Raw genomic sequence first — 13,195 nt, 5'->3', positions numbered from 1 at the left:
AATTAAGGAAAGAAATTACCAACATATTCATATATTTAACTTGTCTCTGTACCTTTTACCACACTTAACAGATGAGTCAGTCAGCAGCAGCTCTAACCCACGCCCCTCCTGACCTGTCCTCTCCTGAGTGAAATTAAAGCTGCAGTATGTAACTTTTATATATATATATATTTTTACATATTTGTTAAAATTGTCATTATGTTGTGACAGTATGGCCTGAGAGATAATCTGTGAAAAATCTATTTTCACTGCCTTCTCTCAGTGCTCTCTAGAAACAACCAATCGGTGGCAGGAGTTTTAGTGCTGTCAAGCCACAATGTGGCTTCTCATCCTCCCTCCCTTGCTCTGTGCTATGCTGTAGCTACACTGAAAAAACTCATCTATAGAATTTACCTAATAAATCTGAGGTAACAATTTGCATTGACTCTTTTGGGGTAAATTCAATTCCATATATTGAGTATAAAGTAACTGAACAAAAAATATATGAAATACTTAAAGAAATTGGGTAAACTTTACCTCATATTTATGTATATATTCAACAGCTACTTACTCAGTTAAATTAGGTAAAACTATGTCTTGTTTGCTAGTAGGTAATACCTGATAATTACAAATCAAAGTTAATTAAAATCAGTTAATAACCATTACTTATTCAGAGAAGGTAAGATGTACCCCCAAAAAAGACATTCAGATCGTACACCTTCTCAATGTTTTTAATCCATAAAGTCATCAAAAAAAAAAAACACAGAATAAACTGCAGCACAACAGTGTCACACAACATTTCAAATAATGAACCTGCATTATAACCCAACAACTTCAACTGTTGTTTCAGTAATGTTGGACAATAAAACATATCCCTGCTTTAGAACATCCAGACTGCTCGATAAGAAAGGAGTACGGTAGATCAGAGAAAAGGAGAAGTGAGGTGATCAGAGCAGAGGTGCAAGAGATGTCCAATCACATGAAGATTTTCTTGTATCTAAACTCTTACTTGTGTTTCTTCGGCCTCACACAACAGTGACTGAGCAAATCTGAAATCTGCAGGTGTATTTATACACAACAAAAAAACTGAGAGAGGTTGCAACATACTTATGTATCCATCTGTACATATATTTCTGTGTCTGTGTGTGGAGCAGAGGAGGGAAGATAACAAAAATATAAAACTATACTCCATTAAAACTCTCTGTCCAGACAAAAGATCCTCTTGGAACAAGAGGGGAAATGTATGTCTATTGCATGAGCTTGTTTTTGAGGCTGTGGATCTTCTTCAGTAGTTTTGCCCCATCAAGTTCCAAAAAATGTTTTTGAAAAGCTTCAAATGTGTTCCTGAGCTGCTTTGGATAGTCAAGGTTGAGGGCATATATCAGTCCCATCAGCAGTACACACGCCTTTGTTCGGCTTCCACATCCTTCCATCACTTGGTTTCCCTCAATCACAATCGACACATCTGATGGATCCTCCTCAGCCATGATGTTGTGCGTCACGATCACCTTTATTGTTTTGTCTGTGTAGTCCTCACATTCCTACATGTTAAAAAGAAAGAAACAAAAAAGATACACATTTTTAATTTTATTGTATATGCTGTTTCAATACATTTCAACTTATCTAAAGGAGAGCAGAGGGGAGTGATCAAAAGGGGAGAGAGGGAAAAGGAGTGGAGAGGAGAGGATCCCTTGAGTTAATCAATCATCTGTTATCAATGACATACCTGGCAGTCATGGAAAAGATCTTCTTGTCTTTCACCAAGGTAGTTAATGAGGCAGCAGACAACTGCATCCCTTTTTTTCTCAATGCTCTGTGTCTGTAGGGAGATACAATTTAGTGAAAAGACTGTTAGTGGAGAGTGGGGAGAGAATTACATATACTAACACCGAATTGCTTAAAAACCAAAGGGTAGTTTAAGTTGGCAAGGAGCTCAACTTTGTGCACAACAAAGCAATTCTTTACAAATTAATTCACTTTTAATTCATGTATATCAATAATGACATATTTGTGGAAAAAAAGCTAAATAACATACGTCATTTAAAGTGTCCAACAGAGGGTGCATCTTGGAACCAGCAGCCCCTCCTTTAGCACGCATAAGCTGCATAAGACTTGGTGTGTACTCATCAAGCTTTAGCATGAATGTCTCCTCCAAGGAAACTGTCGTGATACGTCTGAACTCTTCCTTGATCTAGGAAATAAAAGGACACAAATAAAATTTTAAATGACAGACCAGATCTCATAGTAATCACATGAATGTTTCTTGATGGGAAGGAAAAATTATAAATACATTCTCACCTGAGCCTCAGTGAATAATGCTGGCCACCTTTCTTTAAGCACAATCACAGAAGGGCATAGGCTGACTACTTCAACTCTTCGGCTAGAGAAAGTTTTATTCATTTTATCTGCAATTATCTTTGCATTGTTTTTCTTTGTTATTTCACAAATTAATTCAAGCCTCTCTTTCTCCAGTGTCTCTTGGCTTTCACCAGTAGGGTGCGCAGGGAGGTAATTAACCTCTGCTTTTTTGGGCTTTTTTACGTTTTTTGATGGCACTGCATCAGCTGGATGCTTCCTTTTTAAGGTGTTGATTTCAATTTCCGGGTAAGAATATTTTCGAGATCTTAGCTTGGCCTGGTAATTGTGCATCTTGTATTTTATGCGCTGCTGCCAGCCATATAAGCCTGCAAATGATCCCGGTTCCCTAAGACATGGAAACTTGGAAACCAAGGCTTCAGCCACTGAAAGGATCTGCTGATTGGTTGGGTAAGCAGTGTACGAAAAAATTACTTTTGCAAGGTCTTGCATTATTGCTGATTTAACACTGGCATCCATGAAGTGTCTTCCAGTGGCATGATATGAGTTGTTTGCCTCTGCAAGGATTAGTTGTATGTCTCGGGAAAACTCAGGTACTTGAAAGGGCACTGGCCATGCAGCAAGGCGACATGAATCAGGCAGAATAATGGTGTCACTGGAACCTGACGATGTGGAGTCGGACACCTGTGAGGATGCATCATGATCTTCAGGGCAGATGTCTGTTTCAGGAGTACTTGCAGGATGGGTGCTCACAGAACTCAAAGAGCTCAATGTAGATGATGGTCCTGATTCAAATATTGGGTGTAGGTCAAGGGTGATGTTAGGCTCTTTTAGGATCATTTTAACAGTGGCCTTGTCATACAAGTCAGCAGTTGAGGTGACACTGAAAAACTGATTGTCAAAGTCTTTGTCTTGATATAGTAGTCCATATTCCCCATTCAATTGGAAAGTTTCAGTAATTATGGAAACAAGATCGTCTACTGTATTGGGAATTCCTGTTGGAAGTGTCAACTTCTTAATGCTGTGTTCTTGTAAAATGACTCTTAACTGGACCGCCATTGCTGTTTGGTGTGTGCTTCCTCAGCTGTAGAGACAGAGAAAGAAAAGAAGTTGAGACTGGTTGTTAACAGTTTATGAGATTATTTGAATAGGTTTGCTTCAATATTCTTCTGCCAAAGAAATAAATGGAGATTTAGTTCAGTAGATTTGAATAAGTAATCTTTGATTGTCATTATTACTTTAAGAAGAGGGAGATGAGGGAAGATGGAGAGGAGAGAAGAGTAAATATGCATCACATTTTCCCATTTTCTGTGGCAATGTCGTATGTATCATGTTAAATAAATATTACAATAAATAAATAAGACAGGATGCCTGGCCACATAGTTGTTGGTGAAGTAATTTTCTTTTTAAATAACTGTACTTGAAAAGTGCAAACACATTTGATATGATAACATGTTGTATGATAACACTGATATAACAACACATATGATAACAGAAATAATCAACCCATTACACTTACTCTGATGCAATGAAGTGTTTAAGGGACACCATACGGCCATCTGCTGTATTGTATGCAGCCAAGGGGTATGTATCTTTAAATTCAGAATGTTTAAGGATTTCTGTCTCTCCTGTGGGCTCTACTTTGAAACTCCTCAGGTGTTCACAGTAACAGCCACTAAGCAACTTCAGAACAAAGACAGGAGTTTCGTGCAAAATTATTATTTGCTAGATTTCTCCAAAGTCAGGTAGGCCTCCTGTTGAGCCAAATGGCAGGATCATGCCAATATTATAGACTGTGCCTAAAATGGTTGCTTTATTTGTCATGTTCACAAACTCTTCCCCAGGGAACTTCATTGCAAAGGACTCCTTAATGCTGTCTTTTAAAACATCGACTACCACTTGGGTCCTTTGTGACACTGTCAGTGCTGGCCTTTGGTTGTTGCAATTGTGGGCATGATACGCAATCATCGATTGGTGTTTTCTTGCCATTGTCATGAGAATGTTTCTAAAACATCCAGTCTGCCTAACAATCCTTTTAAAGAATCGATGTTTGGCTTCAAACCGCACAGTCCAGAAATGTACAAGTGGCCCGTAAACAGTTGTAAGCAAAGGATAATGCTCAAGAAAGTAATGTTTTGGTCTCATTTTCTTGTCTGGGAACACTTCAAAATATCTGTAACGGTGTTCTGAGATCTTACTCTGCATGTATCCTATTGTCTCAGCTGTGTGGAGAGGAGCCTTGACAAGCTCAACAACATCTTTCAGGGTCATCAAAACCTCCCAAGCAGGCTCATCTTCTGGGACTTTGTCACCAATCATGAGTGGTATCATTCTCAACAAACACCAGTTTTCGTGTGCGTTACCTCCTACACTTTTTCGTGATTTGAAATTTGGGGCAATGGGTTGTGGGCAGTTTGTTTTGTCACTCCATTTGTAAGGAAAGCAAAGGATGAAATGGTTAAGATCCTGAAGAGAGATGTATTTCTTCCTGATTAACACATCAAGACAGAGTGATATTTCCACAGGTACAATCCCTTCAAGCAAATCATGCAAAGCATCAGGGGGATAACCTGATGTAGCATGAAAGTGACTGAGTCTGTCTGAGATGGGACATTGTCTTTTAACTCCACAGTGGTGAGCTTCTGCAGGATTAGACAGTGCTGCTTTGACGTGCATGGCATAGTTAGACTTAGTAAGTAGAGGAAATAGTCCTTCTCCTACTTCATGCTTCTGAATCTCTGACCGTTCTCCAATGCAAAAGCGACAGAAATGTGAAGCTGAAAAGCTTTCAACAAACCCACCTATTGAATGAGCGCCAAGATTGTCAGCAACAACAGCAAGTACAGTGCCCTTGACTACTTTGCCCAGACTTGAAACAAAAATACCATTATCTTCAAAGGACTTCAAATCTTTGAGCAGTGGGTCCAAAACCTTTGCGTAGCCATACTGGTTGACATCATTTGCCTTGCACAAAATGGTTAAGTAAATGGAAGTCAGTGGAGATCTCAATGTGGCAGGTATGTCTGCAAACACACAGTACACTGCTGTGACTTTATGCTTCTTGCGCGATGTTCCCAGAGGGTTGCATATCTCAAAATCATCTATATAAAGGATGAGTGGGATTTTACGGTCATCTTCACATAAAAATCTGTTTTCTCTTAGTAAAGATCCATCATGAAATGATTTGTAACCAGAAGAGACATCAGATGACCTTTTGTTTTGTAATATTGTATTTTGAATGTGTCTGTTGTCCATAAGTTGAGATAATAATGGGAGGATTGGTATATACTGAAATGTTTTTTTCTCTGTACTATCAAGTATGTACTCAACTGGTTCAGTTGATGAGAGATGTTCCTTTCTAAATTGCTCTCTCCTGAACTGACTGCTTAAAGGCCCATCCACTCGTAAAGCAGCACAGACAGGGCTTAGAAGGCAAAGGTCTTTGACCAGTTCTGATATCACTGAGTCTTCTAATGTACAGTCATGTTTTCTTAAAGTGCTCAGAATTATCGTTTTAATGACGGGGCCTGATGCAGATGCTGTAAGGAAATGAAATTCCTCTACTAGTTCATCAATGCACGAATTGGAGACATTGAAAATACTCTCCATTTTTATGAGGAGCAACCCCACTCTCTTAGTAATAATTTTGTTTAAGTCCTCATCCTCCTCAAGAACCGAGCCACAGTCATTTTCATCCTCACCAAAATCACTTTCTTCATCCGGGTTGTTTTGGTGTTGATGAAGAACATCAATCTTGAAATCTTCCAATGAATGTGGGTTGTGTTTTCTACTCTTGTGGCTGTGGAATGTTGTATATTTGTTGGCTTTATAATCACAACCCTCAAAAACACATGGCACAGTTTCAAACTTTTTTAGATGGACACCAAGATGTTCAAAAAATTGCCTCTCATTGTCAAAACAGCATGAATTACAGACAATGCATGTGAACGAAAGGACGTTGCCTGGCTGGGTTGACTGAGAATGATGCCTTGATAAATGTGTCCTTAATGCACCCCATGTCTTGACGGTGCAAGGACAATCTGCATAGAGGCAGGGTATGGAGTGGACTCGACCAAAATGCCCATGCATTAGCCTGCTGTGTTTCAGCAGGTCTAATCTTTTTGATGTTGTGAAGTTGCACAACTTGCTTATCCAGTTCATTTTCCCATAACTGAGGTCTTTGGTTAAGGTAACTACACCTTTAAGGTCAATGTTATTTATTTTATTTAGCAAACTTGCATACCTGTACAGGATACACTGGGTGTGGGGACGTGGGAGAGTGTGTCAGCCCCAGAACTGGAAGCAGAGTGGTCTATCAGTGAGTCCCTGCTTGTGGAGAACAGACAAGAGGAACTGAAGAGAGGGCAAATACTGAGTGTCCACATACAAAGACTCTGGCTGCAAAAGAAATAAGAGAAAAAGAAATTATCAGACATGTACCTGGGAGAAGAAATATATAAGGGCTAATGTATAGTTCAGAGGTTATTATCTTCATGTTAACCTCATGAACAACCTCATAAACAAGAAATTATGCTTTACGGGGCCCAGAATTGTGATGCCGCAGAGACGAGAGCTGTGACACCGGGTCCAAGGTTCTGATCATGCAGTTTTGGTTTTAAACCATGATGTGGAATTGAGCCTCCACTCTCCCTTTAACAACCAACAAGTTACAAGTCATTTATCTAACATCACAATTAGTCTGAGGCTCTTTAATGAAGGTAGCAACTAAACATATGGTAAATATTTTGCATAGTTTCTCTGTGCTCCTCTGATCAGAGCGGTCTGTCTGTCTGACAAGGGTCTGTTGTGCAGAAATAACTGTACTTACCTCACTAAAATAAAAGCAATGTAATTGCATAGATTAATATTCATTCTACATAAAATTAGTTTCATAGATCATTAGGCCTGTCACGATAGCAAATTTTGCTGAGCGATTAATTGTCTCAAAAAATTATTGCGATAAACGATAATATTGTTTGAAGACCTTTTTACACTGATTTAATGGAAATGACGTAATCATGCATGTGATTTCCTGCCAAAGATAGATACACATTATTTTCAAAAGAATATTTAACACTGGAGCTGATAAACAAAATAAACAAAACAACCAAAAACAAAATGGATTCTCAGTCTCCATTAACAAAAAATGTACTTGATAAAAACTAAACAACATAAAGCCAAAGTGGAAATAAATACTGCATTCAACCAAAAGAGTGCAGATTATGAAGTGTGTATATTATGTTGCCCTTCAGTAAAATAGAGAAGATGGGCACATCGACTACCTGATGCAATAGTTCACACTACATGATTTTTTGCTCCTATTTTTCCCCTTATGACAATCTTAAAACGTTGGTCTTTCTAAGATTGTGTGGTGTGTTATGGTAGATCTTCGTGGCGCTCTGATCCAAATCAGGGGTTTTCCCCGACTGGGAGCTTTAACTACACCTGTTGAATGTGACAGGCAGCCAATCAGAAAGCGAGGATTCTCCTCCGCGTTTTCTGAGGGGAAATTACGACGGGGAATCCCAAACAGCTGACACGGCGCAACCCGAAGTCCAGCGGACATTGGAGATGATATGTGGAAACAACATTAATGTTTATTCAACCTGCAAAGATTATAGAAATGACAAGAGGAGGAGTTGGAGCGAAATTGCTACCGCAGTTGATAAACCCGGTAACTTTTCAGCTGTTCTTCGTTAACGTGAAGTAAATAGGTTATAATGATTTTCATTCAGTCAGGACTTTACGCTGACACTAGCCACATGCATTGCAGGTAGATTGTAGTAAAGCATTAATTAATGCCTGGTTTTAAAATTAGTTCACTGGACTTGTAGCCATTATTTTGTGCCCATTGTTGGACACCGCACGGCAGGAACGAACCCGATCGAACAGTTATACCTAGGATTTCTGTCGGCTAATGTGTTGTCTGTCAGGTTTTAAAAATGGGCCGACAATCAGCCATGTGTGTGCTCTGGGCTTTACACTAAGGAAATGAGGAAGGGAGGGTCAGTGGAGAGCACCGGAGTTGAGCCTTTTTTCATTCGGTGTCATCAACAGAAAGAGAAAAAGGCAGGAAGAGACGATAATGCCGATAATTGAAATGATGTCGATAGTTTTAATTTATCGTACGATTAATCGATTTATCGTTTATCGCGACAGGCCTATAGATCATATTCATAGATGTAATATGCTTCATAAACAATATTACAAGATTCTGAAAACATTTATTAAGCACTGACGTTTTAACAATACCCAATATAATATAAAATCAATTCTAAAATGATTTACTTGAACACACAATTCCTTTAAAAAAATTAGGTGCAGCAACAGTGGGTGTTTACACACATAAAGGTGGGATACAGTGGTACTTTGTTTTCATTTTACAACATGTTTGTTTCCACTCTGGTCCATATCAGCATGCTGTTTCCATGACGACTGACCGGAAAAGACGTGCGACACGTCATCTTTACATGAGTCTTCAGAGTCCCGATTGTAAAAATAAAACTCTGAGAATTAACGCTAAACTTTAACAACAGAGACACACGTACGCAGGCATGCAGGTAATCTGGAAAGCGGATGATTTTGTTTTTAAACAGACCGACTCTAGCAGCCATGTTAAGGGAGCTAACGGAGCTAACAGGCAAACAACATAAAACACGTCAGTCATTTCATATGTTGGCCACATGTTAGTATAGTAGTATTTTAAGACGGGACTTAAATGAATTGTTCCTCGTTGACAGCAGTGTATTTACTGCCTGTGTCTCGGTGCAGCGTGATGTGGGAGCAGAGACCTGCAGATACTTAATGACCATTAGCTATACCTTAACCACTCGGCAAAAGCTGAACTATCCCCTTTACAGTCTATGTGTTGCCTAAACAGCCGCCCATTCAATATATTAGGAAACGCTGGCGTTGACTAGTTTCTAACCTTAAAACCAGCGGTCAGACACAGTCATGCATGCTGGCTAATCTTGTAAAAAGCACACCGCGAACATTTCATTGCAACTTACCTGCAGTTGCCATGGTGGCGCCAGGGACAGATTCAAACTTTGATTTCGAGTAATGGCATGTTACACAGATGCACATCGAATATAAGTGAAGTGTAACATCTCATCATTTCAAATATTACAATTTACCTTCGCGCTATTATTCACAGCACCCCTATGTAAATAGCTTACCTTTAGCTCCCGGTTCGATGGCAGAAACGATGCAGACTTCCCAGTCCCGCTCGTTCAAAAACACGGTCTGACGCATGCGCAACTTTGGAGCACCGTACTTAAGATTCGGGGGTATATTTTACTGTATTTTCCTATGTAATGGTTTTTAATGTTAACGAGTGGGTAGCATGTGTATAATTTACCCATTATTTTATAATTCCTTGGCTGACTGAAAAAATTAATTAAATTTTATATGATTTGTATAGATCATATTTACCACTCTCCAAAATCACTTTTTTCAGTGTAGTGCAGCCTGTTGTTAATGCTCAGTCTAGTTAGCAGAGCTACAAATGACAGCAGATAAAAAACAATTTCTGTAAAGATAAGTTGTTTCTCCATAATTAGCCCATTTAGTAGTGATTAAATGAGGTACCGTATTTTCCGCACTATAAGGCGCACCTAAAAACCTTCAATTTTGTCAAAAGCCGAGAGTGCGCCTTATAATCCGGTGCGCCTTATATAAGGGCCAATATTGAGCCACAACAGGTCTCGCAACTACGGTAAGCAGCCGCCGACTTCATTTTCCCCTGTAGAAGAAGAAGCGCGCGGTGCATGCTGGGTTTTGTGTAAAGACCCCAAAATGGCTCCTATTAAGAGACACGCTTAGGACGCAGAGTTTAAGCTCAAGGCAATCAGTCATGCAGCAGAACATGGGAATAGAGCAGCAGCGAGAGAATTTAACATGAACGAATCAATGGTGCGGAAGTGGATATATATTGTGATTGCACTAACGTTTCATTTACCGTAACAGTATCAGACTGTTTTTTACGTGTTTATTGAATCGAGGAAAAGTTCCCCTCCACTACATGTTATACCTTGCTGTTGTTGAAAGATAAACTGTGTCACGAAAATACTACGTCACTTTACCTCGGGGAAAATAATAAAACAGCTGTTTATTCATTTTGGGAATGAACGCTGGTTTGTAATCTATTAATAAAGTTTGACTGACCTATCTGACTATTTTGTTGACATTCCCTTTAGCACAGTTCCATCTAATGGATGCATAACGTAACCCCAGCCTCTACTGTAGCGTCTATTTTATGCGCCTTATAATGCAGTGCGCCTTATAGTGCGGAAAATACGGTAGATTGACAGCACTAAGACCCTTCTCCTGGTTCTGATTGGTTGTTTTTGGTCGGAATGTTGCTTTACATTAGCTAGCAATCATAGTTCAGGGAGGAGGTGGAGGAGATTGATTGTTTTCACAGATTATCTGTCTCATAACAAACTGACACGACATGGTGACAGCTTCAACAAATATGGAAAAAACATATTTTTTATTAAAGTCATATATTGAACAAAATCCAACTACATAGCATTTTTGAGAAGTCTGGATTGCTTTATGTATATTTTGCACGTTGCCTATGACTGTTGCTCATGAGAGAGGCTTTTCAGTAGTCTAAAAATAACAGAAAAAATTTAAGCAAACTACTATGTGGACTGTTGCATGTAAAATTCATGAGCAGTAAATATTGTGCTAGTATCAGTATTGGACCAAGGACAGCAAAGCAATTGCAAGCCTTTAAAATTGTGACGCTTTTGATGGGTCAGATAGACTCAAGAAATTGTAACAACAGCTGCGGGGGGCAGGAGGCAATCTAATTTTTTGTGTCATGGGGCCCAAGATTCCTGACAGCGCCCCTGATTGTAGGTGTTAGGGTAACTCAAGTTTGACTCTGGTTGGTGTCACTTTGGTTCCTTGATGCCTTCCTCCCACTCTGGTACATAATGACCACCTCTCTGCAGTTTTGCTGTAGTCTTTGTCAGTCAACCTTGGATCAAACTGCTGAGCAGCAGCTGAAAAACACAAAAATAAGAGGAAGGAAGGCACTGGTTTGAGCTAGTTGGAAAGACAATAAAAAATATTTGAAAAGTTTTGAAACACATTGAAAAATTAAATAGTGTATTGGTTGTAGTTCTGAGAACAAACACACAAACCGTACAGTTCCCCTTGTACACTCAAATTAATAAGGACACACTAATGAATATTCATAAGCATGTATCTTAATGGTACTTAACATATATAATTATATGCACAGTGTAACATGAGCAGGTTTAGATAAGTGTTTCTCAGATCTGGTCCTCACCCCATCTGCCTTGCATGCTTGAGGAGGTTCCCCTTCTGCCACACACCTGGATTGAATCTGTGGGTGATTAACAGCCTTCTGCAGTACTTGATGGCTGCATAAGAGGTCATGCAATCATTTGAATCAGCTGTTCTGGGATAGAGGAACATCTAAGCATATTAATAAGCACATCATAATAAGAAAATGAAAAACAAGTGATTTTAAATTATTTAACGCCCATCATATTTTAATCTAATTGAGTTAATAGCTCTATCTGTTTCCATTTTTTTGATTCTCTATGCAAGAAGCTTGCCTGCATTGTCACCTTGGTCGTAGGATTGTTTCCACCAAAGACGTTTTGCTGCAATTTTGTTAGTGGAAAGGTCTCTGTACCTAGTTCGCAACACCAAAAACTCTTTATGTTTCTCTTGGCTGTCAACTTGATATAAATATAAAATGTTTTTTACATTTTTAATGTAATTTTAATAAGCATATCCACTTGATAACATACTAAAATGTATTTCAGAAAAATACAGCACATTTAAAACATAATTAAATGTTATTTTTTCACCAGGGTTGCTACACCAATTCTGGTGTGAATTGCATGTCCACAGTCCTGTTAGCAATACATAAGAAAAACTATGTTCAATATGTTTTCCTGCTATCTATTTCACAACATTGGAATATAAAGCTTCTCATTAACAAACATATCTAAATCCACTAAGATAAAGAAAAAATAACATAAAGGAAAAGTAATTTCTACACAGCATCCTGTAGTCAGAGGAACTAAACAAAGAGCAAATAAATTGTGCAGATGAATATGTTGTTGGACTTTTCCAGAAAATCAGATATTTTTATGTATCTCTTAAATGTCACAATGCTTCTGTTTATGGATAATGACCCTTTGTATGATGCTCTTCACTTTATTTCCCACATTTGTTTGCCTCATTTTGAATAAATTATCTTTCTTGAAAAGAGTGATATAAGATTAAATCTCCTGACAATCCACTCTCCTATGACAACCATACTTCATAATTATTTTATACTGTCTTTCGTTTATGTTTTTTATTTCCAGGTTTGCTCTTTACATTTCTGACTTGATTCTTTTCTCTCTTTGGTTTCTTCTTTCACACTCTCTTTATTCCTTGCTTTATAATCTTTCTCAGGGAAGTGAAGTTGCATTTTTGTTTTGACTGTTATTATGCAATGGTCTACCTTATTACAAATGTTGACAGTTAATCCTGTGGTGTAGAGACCTAAGTTTATGTAAGTGATACTTTCTTGAGAATCAATAAAGATAAAAAAATTCTAAAAAAAGAAAAGAGTGATATAAACTACTTTTTGTAAATCTAAAGTAATTTGCTTTTGAGTGAAGAGAACTACATTTTGTTTTTAAAACATAAAATGAAGGGCAAAGTCTTTATTGTCTCAGTTGCAGTTCTAGCTTTCCAAGGATAGAGGGCGCTTTTCGATTATATTTGAAAAGAAAAAAACGTACTGTTTGTAACAGCTTCCTCTTCTTTAATCCTTCCCTTTCACTCAACAGTATTATAACAGAGAAGAAATAGAGGGAACTGAATAACGTCCTTTATCAGCAGGAAAGCATGGTGAGACTGC

The 13,195-nt window shown here is 38.4% G+C and overlaps 1 protein-coding gene across 2 annotated transcripts; it reads right to left on the bottom strand.

Annotated features, from left to right (window-relative positions):
• Positions 1-692: 692 nt before the first annotated feature.
• Positions 693-12,140, bottom strand: LOC114145512 (uncharacterized). 2 transcript variants are annotated; one of them, XM_028019140.1, is made up of 6 exons: positions 12,127-12,140; positions 6,539-6,687; positions 2,278-2,683; positions 2,015-2,170; positions 1,706-1,798; positions 693-1,520 (listed from the first exon to the last, which is right to left on the bottom strand). In XM_028019140.1, exons 3-6 carry the CDS (start codon positions 2,626-2,628, stop codon positions 1,227-1,229), a joined length of 894 nt encoding a protein of 297 aa, XP_027874941.1. In that variant the 5' UTR covers positions 2,629-2,683; positions 6,539-6,687; positions 12,127-12,140; the 3' UTR covers positions 693-1,226. The 2 variants fall into 2 exon arrangements, with proteins under 2 accessions (XP_027874941.1, XP_027874940.1); XM_028019139.1 differs by lacking the exon at positions 12,127-12,140 and adding an exon at positions 9,474-9,756 and having other exon boundaries at positions 6,539-6,693.
• Positions 12,141-13,195: the final 1,055 nt, after the last annotated feature.

This window comes from Xiphophorus couchianus, chromosome 5 (genome assembly GCF_001444195.1).
Source record: "Xiphophorus couchianus chromosome 5, X_couchianus-1.0, whole genome shotgun sequence".
Classification (NCBI taxonomy): Eukaryota; Metazoa; Chordata; class Actinopteri; order Cyprinodontiformes; family Poeciliidae; genus Xiphophorus; species Xiphophorus couchianus.
This window is presented reverse-complemented; position numbering and strand designations above follow the sequence as displayed.